This window comes from Myotis davidii, unplaced genomic scaffold (genome assembly GCF_000327345.1).
Source record: "Myotis davidii unplaced genomic scaffold, ASM32734v1 scaffold1476, whole genome shotgun sequence".
Classification (NCBI taxonomy): domain Eukaryota; kingdom Metazoa; phylum Chordata; class Mammalia; order Chiroptera; family Vespertilionidae; genus Myotis; species Myotis davidii.
In genome coordinates, this window is record NW_006287253.1 from 203,164 (window position 1) to 216,272 (window position 13,109).

General features: G+C 44.5%; 1 protein-coding gene across 4 annotated transcripts in view; it reads left to right on the plus strand.

Moving 5' to 3' along the window:
- Positions 1–12,637, plus strand: part of TRAPPC10 (trafficking protein particle complex 10) — a 58,859-nt gene extending 46,222 nt beyond the window's left edge. For 3 of the 4 annotated variants that reach the window (XM_015560825.1, XM_015560827.1, XM_015560828.1), the window contains 5 exons: positions 289–415; positions 1,531–1,701; positions 6,498–6,675; positions 8,830–9,024; positions 9,295–12,637. In XM_015560825.1, coding sequence (XP_015416311.1) covers positions 289–415; positions 1,531–1,701; positions 6,498–6,675; positions 8,830–9,024; positions 9,295–9,533 — 910 coding nt within the window. In that variant the 3' untranslated portion in view covers positions 9,534–12,637. The other variant, XM_015560826.1, reaches the window with a different exon arrangement.
- Positions 12,638–13,109: the final 472 nt, after the last annotated feature.

Sequence of the window (13,109 nt, forward strand, 5' to 3'; positions counted from 1 at the left end):
GGAGGAAGTAAGATGGGAGAGAGAGATAGAAACATCAGTGATGAGAGAGAATCATTGATTGGCTGCCTCCTGCACGCCCCACACTTGGGGACTGAGCCCGCAACCCGGGCATGTGCCCTTGACTGGAATTGAACCTGGGACCCTTCAGTCCGCAGGCTGACGCTCTATCCACCGAGCCAAACCGGCCCAGAGATTTGATTCCCCAGAGAGGGTCTTCTTAACAAAGCCAAAGTATATTTCATAAAGTTCTTAAATGTCAAAGCCATATTTTTTGTTTTTCTGCTTTAGGAAATATATTCAAGTTTGTGTCCAGAATCTGTCGGAACTTGACTTTCGCCTTTCAGATAGTGATCTTGTAGACACTGGGGATAGTACTGACCTGCAGCTACTGCCGTTGAACACAAAATCCCAGCAGGTAACCGTCTTCCAGAATTGAGCATGAACTCGACAGAACACAGGAGAACAAGGGTGTACTGACCGAGCCACCCACCCGTGTTGGTGGACATGGCAGAGGAAGCCTCTCCATCCAGAGAATGGCGTGCTGGTGGTCAGTAAGCAGCCCACGCACCTGAGACTGCTGGGAACCGCAGCTTTGTGCCGCAGCGTGCATGTCCACCCCCACTCTGTGGACTGAGTGGTACAGTGAGGGGATTAGATTCTCATTAGAAGAATTAAATCTTACACTTGCCCTACCCTGCGTACAGATTTATGTAACTACAAGCTTATTCGTAGTCTCATGTGGACAGGGAATGGTGGCTGCTCCACTCTGCCTGTCACTCAGTGCCTGCCCGCGCCCCAGGAAGAAATCAGAGGTGCTGGTGTCAAGGGATCTCATCCATGTTCACACTGCCTGGCTGAATCCTTATTTTTCATGTTCATTTGTCACATGCGTTTTAGACAATAAGTGCTGAGTATTTAGAAGAGCGAAGGTTCTTAATGATTGCCTAATTTTTAGCATTTTCAAAGGATTTTCCCCAACTAACATCTGACACTACCCAATTTTATGGCTGTGCAATAGGTATGGACGTTTTGTGTGAGGTGGTGCTAGTTCCTCATTTAACTTAATGTTAAATACAAAGTAATTGGCATGGGTGTAGATTTCCTTTTTAACTGGTTGATGCATTTCCCACTTTGGAAATGTATGGGATACTATATACTAATAAACATTCCTTAAGCTTTTTCATCTCCTATGCTGTGAAACCTAGGAAATCTTAAAAAATTAAGACCTTTTTACCAACCTTGTGCATCCTGCTCTGAGGGCAAGGGCAGCAGGAGGAGTGGGGGCAGTGGTGAGGGTACAGGACTTAGCACAACACACTCTGGATGTCAGTAGCAGAGCTCTGTGGGGTCTCTTCTTCGGCTCACCCGCATTCCCATTGCAGGAAGTGTGTCTTTGACAGATTGTGGCTGTGTGTGTGTGTTTGGTGTGTGTGTGTGTGTGTGTGTGTGTGCGCGCACACACGCGGACATGCATGTGCATTGCTGGCGGAGTGTGGCTTTGTCTCTGCAGTGACACCGACTCTCTTGCAGCACATCTGCAGCCGGCAGTCAGTGTTCTTTGTCTGGGAACTGACGTGGACAAGAGAGCCTCCCCCTTCGCTGCATGGCCGGTTCTCCATGGAATTCCGCCCGGCTTCTGAAGAAGGGCTGTCTATCTCCTTAAAGCCCTATACTTATGAATTTCAAGTGGAAAACTTTTTTGTATGTATTATATTATTTTTTTGGTGAGATGTGGGGTGGGAAAATGAAAAGTCATGTATTCTTTATAATCTAGAAAAATTAGACAAGATCTTTCAATATAATGAAGCAACAGTTCAAAGAAAATAGTTAACGCTTGGGGTAGTTAAATCACTGACTGACTGTATTTGATCCCAGGTCTTTTTCAGGTGACATGATACGTGTGCACTACTGCAGGCGGCTCTAAGATGAGAGTTTATTAGCATAAAGACCAAAGCCTTACTGCTACTCCCTTTTCCTCCATAGTTGACTTTAGTAGAGTCCTTTCATCTTGATCATTCACTGCTACACAGGGCGGTTGTGTTATAAAGACATGTCTCTAGTTTTCTAAAAGAAAAAGTGAAAATATCATAGAAGTTTACTTAATGTTGGGAAGATTTTTTATAGCCTGCACAGGGAGCTTAAAGTAGCCTTGAGCTAGGTGAGTAGATAGTTGGTTTTTGTTTCTTTAGTGAAATTATTTGGATTTTGTGTTAGCTAAATGAAAATGAAAATACAGTTGACCCTGAACAATCTCAGGGATTTAGGGATACCCACTCCCCCACCCCCCGCAGTCAAAAATCCACATATAACTTTTTTTTCTTTATTGATTAAGGTGTTACATATGAGTCCTTATTCCCCCATTGGCCCCCCCGACACACACACACATAACTTCTGATTCCCTCAAAATTTATCTACCATTAGCCTACTGTTGGCCAGAAGCCTTACTGATAACATAAACAGACGATTGACACATATATGTATGCTATGTGTTACATATTGTATTCTTACAAAAAAGCAAGCTAGAGGAAGGAAGTGTTATTTAAAAAATCATAAGGAAAAGAAAATACATTTACAGTATTTAAAAAAAATCTGTATAAATAAGTGGTCTTGTGCAACTCAAACCTGTATTTTTTAAGGGTCAGCAATTTTGTGGTATTTCATTTTCTTCTCGTTATTACTGAAATTGTCAACACTTTGAGAAGTGTTTGTGCTGACAGCTTTTGATTAGCAATCTTTTCAATATCTCCTTTCAACTAAAAGACTATTTGTTTTGACCCTCTGTCTTATTTAACTGTCCATATTAGCTACAGTGTACAACATGATCATATTAATAGCAGCTGAACATTAAGTCGTTTACATGGTAGAGGGTCTGCAGAAATTTCATCTGGTTTGCTGATACAGATGATTATTAACTTGTTAGCAGTGCTCACTGGTACCTTAATCTTTTTTGCTTCCTCTTCAAATGAAGAGCATAGAACATTTTTCCTTTAGAACTGTACAAGCTGAGTAAAAGGCCAGAGAAACAATGTGGTGGGTTGTTCTTTTCACAACTGAGGACCAGATATATGGATACCACTTTTTTTTAAAGGCTTTATTGAGATATGATTGATATGCCATGAAGTTCACTCATTTAAAGGGTATAGTTTAATGATCGTAGTATGTCGACAGTGGTGCAGCCATTACCATAGTCTTATTGTGGGACGCTTTCAATATTCAAAAAGAAACCATGTGCCTCCTTAACAGTCACTCTCCATCCCATCCTCTTCTCAACTCCTGGCAGTCACGGCCTAGAGGCCAAGCTGTCTATGAGTTGGTCTGTTCTGAACAGTTCATATAAATGGGATTGTGTTGTGTGTGATCTTTTTGTGCCTGGCTTCCTTCACTTGGAATAGTGTTCCCAGGGCTTATTCATTTTGTAGCAGGCTCAGAACTTCATTCCTTTTTATGGTTGAATAATATTCTAGTGTGGACAGACCACATTTTGTTTCTCCGTTATCAAAGAGACATCACTTTACATTCCCACTGGCAACATACGAGGGTTGCAATGCCCACCTCCTCACCAACACTTGTGTTGTCATTTTTATTGGAACCATCCCAGTGGGTGTGAAGAGGTATCTCGTGGTTTTGATTTGCATGCCCCTGATGGCTAATGACTTTAAGCATCTTTCATGTGCTTATTGGCCTTTGTGCATCTTCTTTGGAGAAATGTCTACTCAAGTCCTTTGCCCATTTTTTATAAGGTTGTCTCTTTATTACTGAGTTATAAGTGTTCTTTATATAGTTTAGATATCGGTCCCTTATCAGATATGATTTGCAAATATTTTCTCTCATTTTGTGGAGTGTATTTTCACTTTCTTGATGATGTCCTTTGAAACACAAATCTTTACTTTTTATGAAGTCCAACTTACTAATCTCTCTTATTTTTTGTACTTTTGGTATAGAATCTTAGAAATCATTGCTTATCCCAAGGTAAAAAAGATTTCCTTCATGTTTTCTTCTAAGAGTTTTATAGTTTTAGCTCTTACATGTAGGTCTGTGATCTATTTTGAGTGAGCCTTTGTGTATGGGATAGGCAGGGGTCCAAATTCATTCTTTCCATGTGGTTATTCAGGCGTCCCTATACCATTTGTTGGAAACACTGCTCTTTCCCCATTGGATGGCCTTGGCACCCTTGTTGAAAATCATTTGGCCATAATGTTAGAATTTATTTCTGCCAAGGTTTATTTCTAAATAAATAGTTCTAACACTGTCCCTAAAGCCTCAGCAGTTGCTGTCAGGTTTGGGGGCACGTCACTGTGCTTCCCCTCGGCTGCTGGCCGCTGCCCTGCGTTTCACGTGCAGCCAGAAAGTGCTGCTCAGGGACACTTGGTGCGCACTCGCCGTCACCAGTCTGTAGCTGCGCTTCCTTCCAGCTCTGAAGAAAGGCACACTCCACCTCGGCTGCACTCAGACAGTCCAGACTGAGCTTCCTGGGAGCAGATTTCTCAGGCGGCGCTGCTGTGGCGACAGCGTTCCTCCATCTCCTGCCACCGCTGCGTCCCCCAGTCCACAGACGTGCGTCTCCTTGCCCGTCCACGGGCTTGTGTCCATTTGTGCCTGCAAGTGCAGGCATCTTTTTCGTCCAGGTGAAGAGTTGCATGAACTTCCAGCGCAGCCCTCTTCTGATGGGTACAAGTCTGTCCTGTCCCCAACAGCCATGATTGGGTGTTTGACAGGGAAGCAAACCGCTGATCGAGGCCCATCAGGGTTACTGTCAGCCTTGTTAGCTCCCAGAAAAACATGAAATCTTCTTTGAATGTTTTATAACAACAGAACACTTTAAATTGAGTTATGCTCTAAGTAACTACTTTATATATCTGTTATAACTTCAGGAAATTAACACTTAGTAAGTGGAGCACAGGTAGCTGGATGGTGAGCTGTGGTTCAACAATAGACCACAAGGGGAGTTGAAATAGAGAAATGTGTTACTTACAGGTTCTGGAGGAGGTGCCCTGCACGCCTGGAGAGCCCACACCGGGAGGTCAGGGCAGAGTGCACACAGGGAGCAGGACCTGGGGCTCATGCCTTTATTAGGGCCTGTGGGTGGAGTGCTTTGAGGTTCTTGGACTGAGACTGGATTCGTCAATTCCAACCGGGGCTTCAGTAAGCCCCCAGGGCTCTTACTAAGGGGCACGTAGGGGAAGGCGCTGGGAGGCAGGGGCGACTGTTGATCTCAGGTACTGGAGAAACTGTGTCAGGATATACATTTGCTCGTGACTCTCTGAGCTGTTATCTAGGGCAGCAGTCGCCAACTGGTGGTCTGCGGACCACTGGTGATCTGTGAGTCCGAAAGGTTGGTGACCGCTGATCTAGGGTGTGGCTTGCACAAGGGGCCAGTGTTAGTTGAGGGCCCCGCTGGGCCAACACGGAGTAGCTGAGCTACACTCAGTGGTGTCCTGAAAGAAAGGCGCTCACCTTCCTAAGTGGAGCCTGCAGCGTGCGGCAGGTGGGCATGATCCCCTGGCAGGCTTTGGGTCTTTGTCCTGGGTGGCAAGCAAATGTTGGGTGAGTGTGAATAGGTATGAATATCAGATAAACATGTCACGGAGAAGGAAACATTGCAGAGAAAGCTGGTATGAACTTGATATTGGGTGATCACAAGGAATTAATGTTAAATTTGCTAGTTGTTATAATGGCATTATGTTTTGGTAAGAAAATGCCTATGTGTTTAGTATTACATACTGAAGCATACATGGGTAAAACGAGAGGTTGTCTGAAATTTGCTGAAAATACCCCAGGCGAGCTTTTCCCTGCCGATAGTGCTCTTGCAAACATGGTGAGCGTTCCTGAAACCCACGGGACTTTCTGTAAGAGTGTGGCAAGCATCAGCCCCACCAGGTAACACAGTGCGAGAAGGGCAAGGATTCTCTGTGTGCGCTGGAAAGCGGCGTTGTGACAAGAGGCAGCGTGGCTATGGTGGGCAGACTTAGCCAATTTTCTGAGAAAAAGGCTAACACTACAAAGACGATTGTGCTGAGGCTTGAATGTGTTGTGCCCAACTGCAGATCTGAGAAAATGCTGGTGATTCAGAGGTGCAAGCATTTGGAACTGGGAAGAGATAAGAGAAAGGGCCAAGTGATCTAGTTCTAAGCTTCATATTTTTTTTATTATATGACAATTAAATTTTGATATGTTCACTTAAAAAAAATACACCAGCGTAGATGGATAGATGAGGAAGCAAATGAACGGCATGTTGATAATCTGGGACGTGGGTGACGGCACACAGAGTCGCTGCATGTGCTCTTGAGTGTGCCCGAGCGGTCAGCATGCCGTGAAGCAAGGCCTCCCAAGAGCAGGGCAAGCGCAGCTGCCCTGCTGGGGGATGGCACAGCGCTGGGCAGGCGTCTCCTCCGTTCTCCTCGGAGTCTGAGGGCAGCATCTTGTCTGCCTCACAGCGTTTCTGCAGATTTGTCTTCAGTGTTACACTTCTCCGTTGTCCTTTTCTCCCCCTCGCCCAGACCTTATATACCGTGAAAGCTGAGATTCTGCCCCCCGTGGGGACGGAGCTCTGTAGGACAGGCTCGCTCTGCGCCCTGGAGGTGTCCATCACGCGCCTGTCGGACCTCCTGGAAGTGGACAGGGATGAAGCACTGACGGAATCCGACGAGTACTTTTCGACCAAGCTGATGTATGAAGGTAGGTTAGAGGCTTCTTCCTTCTAACTGTTGTGCTGATCCAGCGTGCTGAATGAGTGTGCCCTCTCTCTCAGAGTGTAGTGTTCCTGTCCAAAGAGAACGTGCTAGAACTGGATGTTTTTATACAGTGTGGCCCTACGCTCGCAGGAAGTTGAACTTGGTTGTTATGGAGTCTTCTTCTAACAGGTGTTATCAAGCAGTTGTTGGGCTCAGAGCTGAGCACATGGTAGCACTTGGAGCTGCCCTTTCCTTTCTGTTGTGAGTCGGGGTCTTCACATCACCTTGAAGCAAAGTCCGAACCCCATTGCTCAGCAGTTCAGGTGTCCTGTAATCATGGCTCCTGCCCTTTTCCCTCCAGCTCCTTTCACTTCATCCCCATGTGACCCCACAGCGACCCCCTGCGTCAGGCCCCTGCTCCATCGCTGATTGCTTGGGCACCCTTCCCAGCCCTCCCCTTCAGGCCTGGCTCCTTCAGTAGCAGGCCTCAGTTTTTGGTGTCAGGACCCTTTATTCTCTAAAAAAATTATCGAGGCGCCAAATATTTACTTATTTACTTAAAATAATAGAAATGTTTTCCAAAACAACAACAAAAACTAGCAAGAGAAACATTGTTTTTGCATTCTTTCAAATCTCTTTAATTTCCGGCTTCCGGGGGTAACTTGGGTTTTCCGTTGCTGCGTTTGGTCTGCAGTAATCAGAGCGGTCCAAGGACGTGACGAAACGCCAGTCTCTCACACCGATGTAGATGGAACCGGAAGGAATAGGGTAGCAGCTTTCTGATAACTAGATAGTCCTCGGTCCTACACCAAAGCCTGGTACTTGGCTGTTACAGGCTGGATACTCTGTGAGGTCTGAGATCACACCAATGGCCCTTTTGTACTGGATTTCATGAAATCCTTTTATCTGACTTGCATTTTGAAAGGCATCACTTTGTAGCACCATGCATTGGTCATTTGGGCACCGTGGTTCCTGTGTTATACAGATCTTCTCAATGTTGCCACCTTTCATTACACGCTCACAGATTCACATCGTTTCCAGCTCACACTGAACTCATCAGGATGGTCTGATTATAGGGACATTGTCAAGCTCACAATGGCAAGTGCAAGTTTTCCAAAATTCTAATTTTTGATGAGACTTTTCAGATTGTATCATTGGCCAGTTCTTTAAAGTGACAGGCTCATGTCATTCAGTTGAAAGAAAATGTCTGCAAAAACCCGAGACTGAGTAGCCACAGCTGGCAAAGTCGAGGCAGCTCAGCAGTCTGGCACCCTGCGCTGTGCAGATGCCCGGTCCTACATCACAGGAGACAGCGAGGCTGGGGAGGCGGGCGATGGGCACACAAGCCTCTCTGCTGTTCGCAGCTTCTTGTGATTCTATAATCATTTCACAAAGTTAGGACAGGAACGTGAAAATGGCTTTGGCCCACCCTGAGGACCACACTCTGGGAACTGCTGCTCCAAGGTGTCCCTCCGGATGCTGTATGTCCTTTGCACAGCTCCGCATGTCCTTGGCACCACTCATCCTCAGAGGTTCCCATCTGCAGAAGCCCTCTGTGACCCCCTCTTTGCTGCTCATAGAACTTGCAGTCACATGCTCCTAGGCTCCTGCTTTATTTCCTGTGACCCGGATGCTCTGCCCTCTTTGCAGGGTCATCTGCTTCTTGAGGACAACGATGCTGTCCTACAAACTTTGGAGTGACGGCTCAGTTAAGTGTTTGACTTGCGCTGGATTATACACAGCTGTGTTATTATTAGTGTCAATAATAACACCTACCGTGTCTTAGACTGAGCGGCAGCTGGGATGTAGCCTCCCTGCTCTGATGCCACACATTAGAAGATGCCACGCTTGGTGCCGCCCCCATTCCTCATTTAGCAGCCAGGCAGCCATGCTCCCGAAGTATCACACAGGTTGTGCGGTGATTTCGAACAGAATTGAACCCTTGTTTGTTTATTGATGAGAAGAGTGATTTCCCTGGCCTCAGCATGTATCTTGCTTGCTCCACCGTGTGTGTCTTACTGGAACGTGCAGTCACAAGACATGGAGGCAGAGACATGTTTGGGATTTTATGCTGAGTGTGAGACTGTTGATGCTTTTATTTGGTATGAATATGCATGCCCTTTTCCGGGGTAAGACAGTGCTTCCCTCTCTGTTTCAGTGGTCGACAACAGTAGCAACTGGGCAGTGTGTGGGAAAAGCTCTGGAGTCATCTCCATGCCTGTGGTCGCTCAGGCAACGCACAGAGTCCACATGGAGGTGATGCCCCTGTTTGCGGGTTACCTGCCCCTTCCCGACGTCAGGCTCTTTAAGTACCTCCCACATCACTCTGCGCACTCCTCACAACTGGACGCTGGTAAGGACTCTGGTGCGGGGAGCAGGCCTGCTGACCACAGCATGTTCTCTGGGCCAGTGGGACCTAAAGCCCAAACCTGGGCAGGGTGACCAGCCTTAGGCAACTGCACTGGAGCTCAGTCCTTTGAGGACTTGTGTGCTAGGTTCCTGTACGGGTTGCCTGAGTTAACACGCTGCTGCACTGAAGGTTGTCTTGGGAGGCTTGCTACTCCCCATGGTGGGTAAAGGCTCTGCGGCCGTGGCCTCATCTCACTTCCTGTGTGTTTTGCAGACAGCTGGATAGAAAACGACAGCCTGTCGGTGGACAAGCACGTGGATGACCAGCTGGACAGCAGCAGCATCAAGAGCAGGGGCAGCGTGCACTCGGCCGCCAGCAGTGAGCATAAAGGCTTGCCTATGCCCCGGCTGCAGGCGCTGCCGCCCGGCCAGGTCTTCAATTCCAGCACAGGCATGCAGATCCTCGTCATCCCCAGCAAAGATGACCATGTTCTGGAAGTCAGTGTCACATGACCACTCCTCCAGTTAACACGCCCAGACCCAGTGTGAATGCACTCCAAGGGATCCTACTCGATTGTCCTCCATTGTCATTCTAGCTCTAACCAGATCTGGGGACTCTGCCTGGCCATGGAAGCATCAGAGCGTCTCAGTGTGCAGCCAGCCAGCTGAGTGCCGCGTTAGGTTTGTGTTGTCAGTGGTGTAAGGTTACTTGTTACTTTCTCATCTCCCAGTCCCTGTGCTGGCGTCCCCCAGTGCTGGCCCGGAGCCCACTTCCTCATCCCTCACTCCCTGCTCACGAAAGCTCTGCAGAGGGTCTTTCCCCCAGACAACCTCTGGTTCTTTTTCTTCTTCTTCTTCTTCTGGTTCTTGAGGGAGGTCTGTGTGTCTTCCAGGGAGGCACACGACAGGCCTTGCAGTCTTATCAGTAACACGTGTGTGCCTTTCTGGTCACACGGCCGCCCAACTTCTGGACCAGGTGGATTTGTCAGTCTCCTAAGGAGTAACACAGTCCTTTACCTCAGCTCATCTAGTTGTGCTTTTCTAGAAAAATACCCTTTTGGGGCAGGTGGGTGGGCTAATGGGTGGGGTGGGGAGGGAACAACCCCTTCTGTGCCTTGGGATGTCAAACTGGGCGGACCTGGAGCACCCATTACTGGAGCCATTTTAAAGGTACTTTAAGATAGAGCAGGGCCTAAGGAACAGTTCAGTGTTGAAGCAGCTTAGGAATAAATGTTTCTGGGACACTTTTTCCCTCATAATGTTGATTGAATATTATATGCACTTGAAATTAAAAATATATTTATTTTAATTGTCATATATGTGAGGGTTAATATGTTGTGTTTTCTCTCACCTTTAAACTTAAAGTCTTTACATCTAATTGTAACTGTAAAATCAATATTTTTCTTTTGCACCTTAAATCTTAGAAATTTAGAGGTTCCATTTAAGTGAAGATTAGAGGGGTCCTCTCAGTGCAGTTCTAGTCTGGTTGTGGGAGGGACGAGAGTCTCGGCATATTCTCTGCTGGTCCACTAAGTTGCCGTTGTATCATACCAATGGATTCATTCGCTTTCGGTTGTAAATTTAATTGTACATATGGTTGATTTATTATTTTTAAAAGTACAGATTAACTGAGGTAATGTTTATGTATAAGTTGCACCAAAAATCAAGGACAGAATAAATGCGTGTTTGTTTTTATTGGTGTGAAAGTCACAGCTTGTAAATAAGTGTTGTATGTATTAAACCTTTTCCACCTCTCCAAAGCAATGTATTTTTGTACATATGGAATAGAGAACTCTTACTTCACTAGGAAAGTGTGATCGGAATTGAACTTGAACAGATTAATGCAAGTGAGGGTGGGGCTTCATGTGAATAACCTCAAATGTGTGAGCCTTACAGAAATAGGAGCCTCCTGCAGTTGCTACTAGCCGGGGCTTGTCACCTGCTTGAGAGAGGCTGGTACTGGGGTAAAAGGTCAGATCAGTACATATACAGCACAGCAGTCTCATTGTTTTGTAGGTTGTCGGTATCAACTCATTCAACAAATACAAGTGGTGTCATTTCTCCCCCATGTCTTCTTTGTTTATAGAAATTGGAGAATCTTGTGAAGAAGATAAATATTTGTGTATTTAATTAAACTTTCCAGAAATTTATCTTCCTTATGAGCCGTTTAAAACTAATAAACTTGGTCAACTTTTTAGGCAAATTAGAACTTCAGCATCTAATGATGGTTTAGGGTTTCTAAAATACATTTGTTTTATTGTAAAAATTGATGATTGTCCTACAAAGATCTACCAAGCCCTGTGAATGAAGAGATCTTTTGAGATTTGATTTGGCCAGAAAAGCTCTAATCCTCGTGGTCAGCCTTGGAGCCCAGGGCACAGATCCCTGTGTAACCTTCCCCCTTCCTTCTGAAGGGGCAGTGTGATTCAATGGTGACCTTATTTCTGTTTGTGTCTGGGCTCTAATCCCAGGATGACATTCTCTCATTGTAGAGAGGGGAAAAATGAAGGGGAAATCCAGATGTTTATGGCGGTTTCTTACTGTCTGAAAATTTAAGGAAATCAAATTTATCTCAGGTGTTTTTTTTTATCCTAACCAAAAGATCGTTTGCAATATAAATTACCATTTTAAAGGTACTTTAAGATAGAGTACCTCTGTTTTTTAAATTTTATTTTTGTTTTTTACACAAAGGAAGAATGTCACCTAAAACTTTATCTTTTTTTTTTTTTTTAACTGAAAGGCTACACTTGGATTTTTGTGGTGTTTAAAATAAAATAAGGCTTATGGGTTTGAGACTAGCTGGTTTAGTTGATAAAGATGTAGCAGCTGTTAAATAATTATGAAGCCAGATTTAGAATATGCATCTTTAAAAAAACAATATGCAGCTACTTTGCAAATATGTGTGGAAATGTAAATATTAGCAAAAGGAACAGAAAGTAGGTTATAATTTTGGTGAATTTCATGGGGTCTCCTATGATTGGAAAAATTATAAGTCTTCTGATTCTAATGTGAAAATAGATGTATTTAATCTGAAAATGACTTCTACCTACAGTTCCATTGTCAGCACAGGCTGTAGTGGGTTGGATTTCTAAATTAGTAAGTCTTAGTTGATGAGGATAGATATCCCATAAAGAGTCAGTAGAGAAAATACAGACTTATATTCAAATTGTCTTTAGTGTTTAAAATAAGATGGTTATAAAATGAATTTAAACACTCCAGATGTGTATATAAAATGAAACACTAAATATTTTTTATTAAAGAATTAGGCTGACATAAACATTTCACTGTTAACTGTGATATTTAAAATAAATCCTACATGATTTTAAAATTTGATTTTTTTTTTCATGAAAATGTCCCTTCCTCTAAACTTACTCATTTTATACACCAAGCTATAAAACTAGAAGGCATTGTTAATCAAATTTGCTGGGATTCTGTGACTGGAAAAGGTGACAAGTTGGTGACTTTGACACTGCAGGTATTAATTCCATTTTCAAGGTTTACTATGAAAGTCATTTTTCACATTATTCTGTAATATATTGTTAGACTAAAACCATTGTATTAAGACTGTTTAAAATGTAAGCATTTTAAATTCTGAAAATACACATTTTAAAAAGAAACTGCTGATTTGCATTTTGTTCTTTTCTGGGGGATGTGAAAATTGTGCAGAGTTGGAGTTTTCTTGTTTTTTCTCCCTTAACTTTGTTTCTGACTCTAAGCGTAGATTATTCGCGTTGGGGGAACATTAGGGATTTTTTTTTTCATAACTTATTACCCCGTAGCTCACAAGAACCAAGACAAGTGAGTTTCAGAGGTTTCAGTTTTTGTAGGCATTTGCCAACCTAACATTTGACAAGGTTACTGCCTCTGTGATGCTTGGTAGTATCGCTAATACAGTTTTTTCGGAAAAGTGTGGTTTTCAACTTATTCAGAGTCTCGTTCTTTTTGATTCTCCTTTCATAATCCATCGCTATTAAGTAAGCGCGAGGTCGGATCTTCTCACTTTCCTTCGTGCATGAAGGGTTCCCCTGGCCAGCGGGACCAGCCCAACGCAAGCCCGCAAAGATCCAACCCTCCCCGACTGCGCCGGCC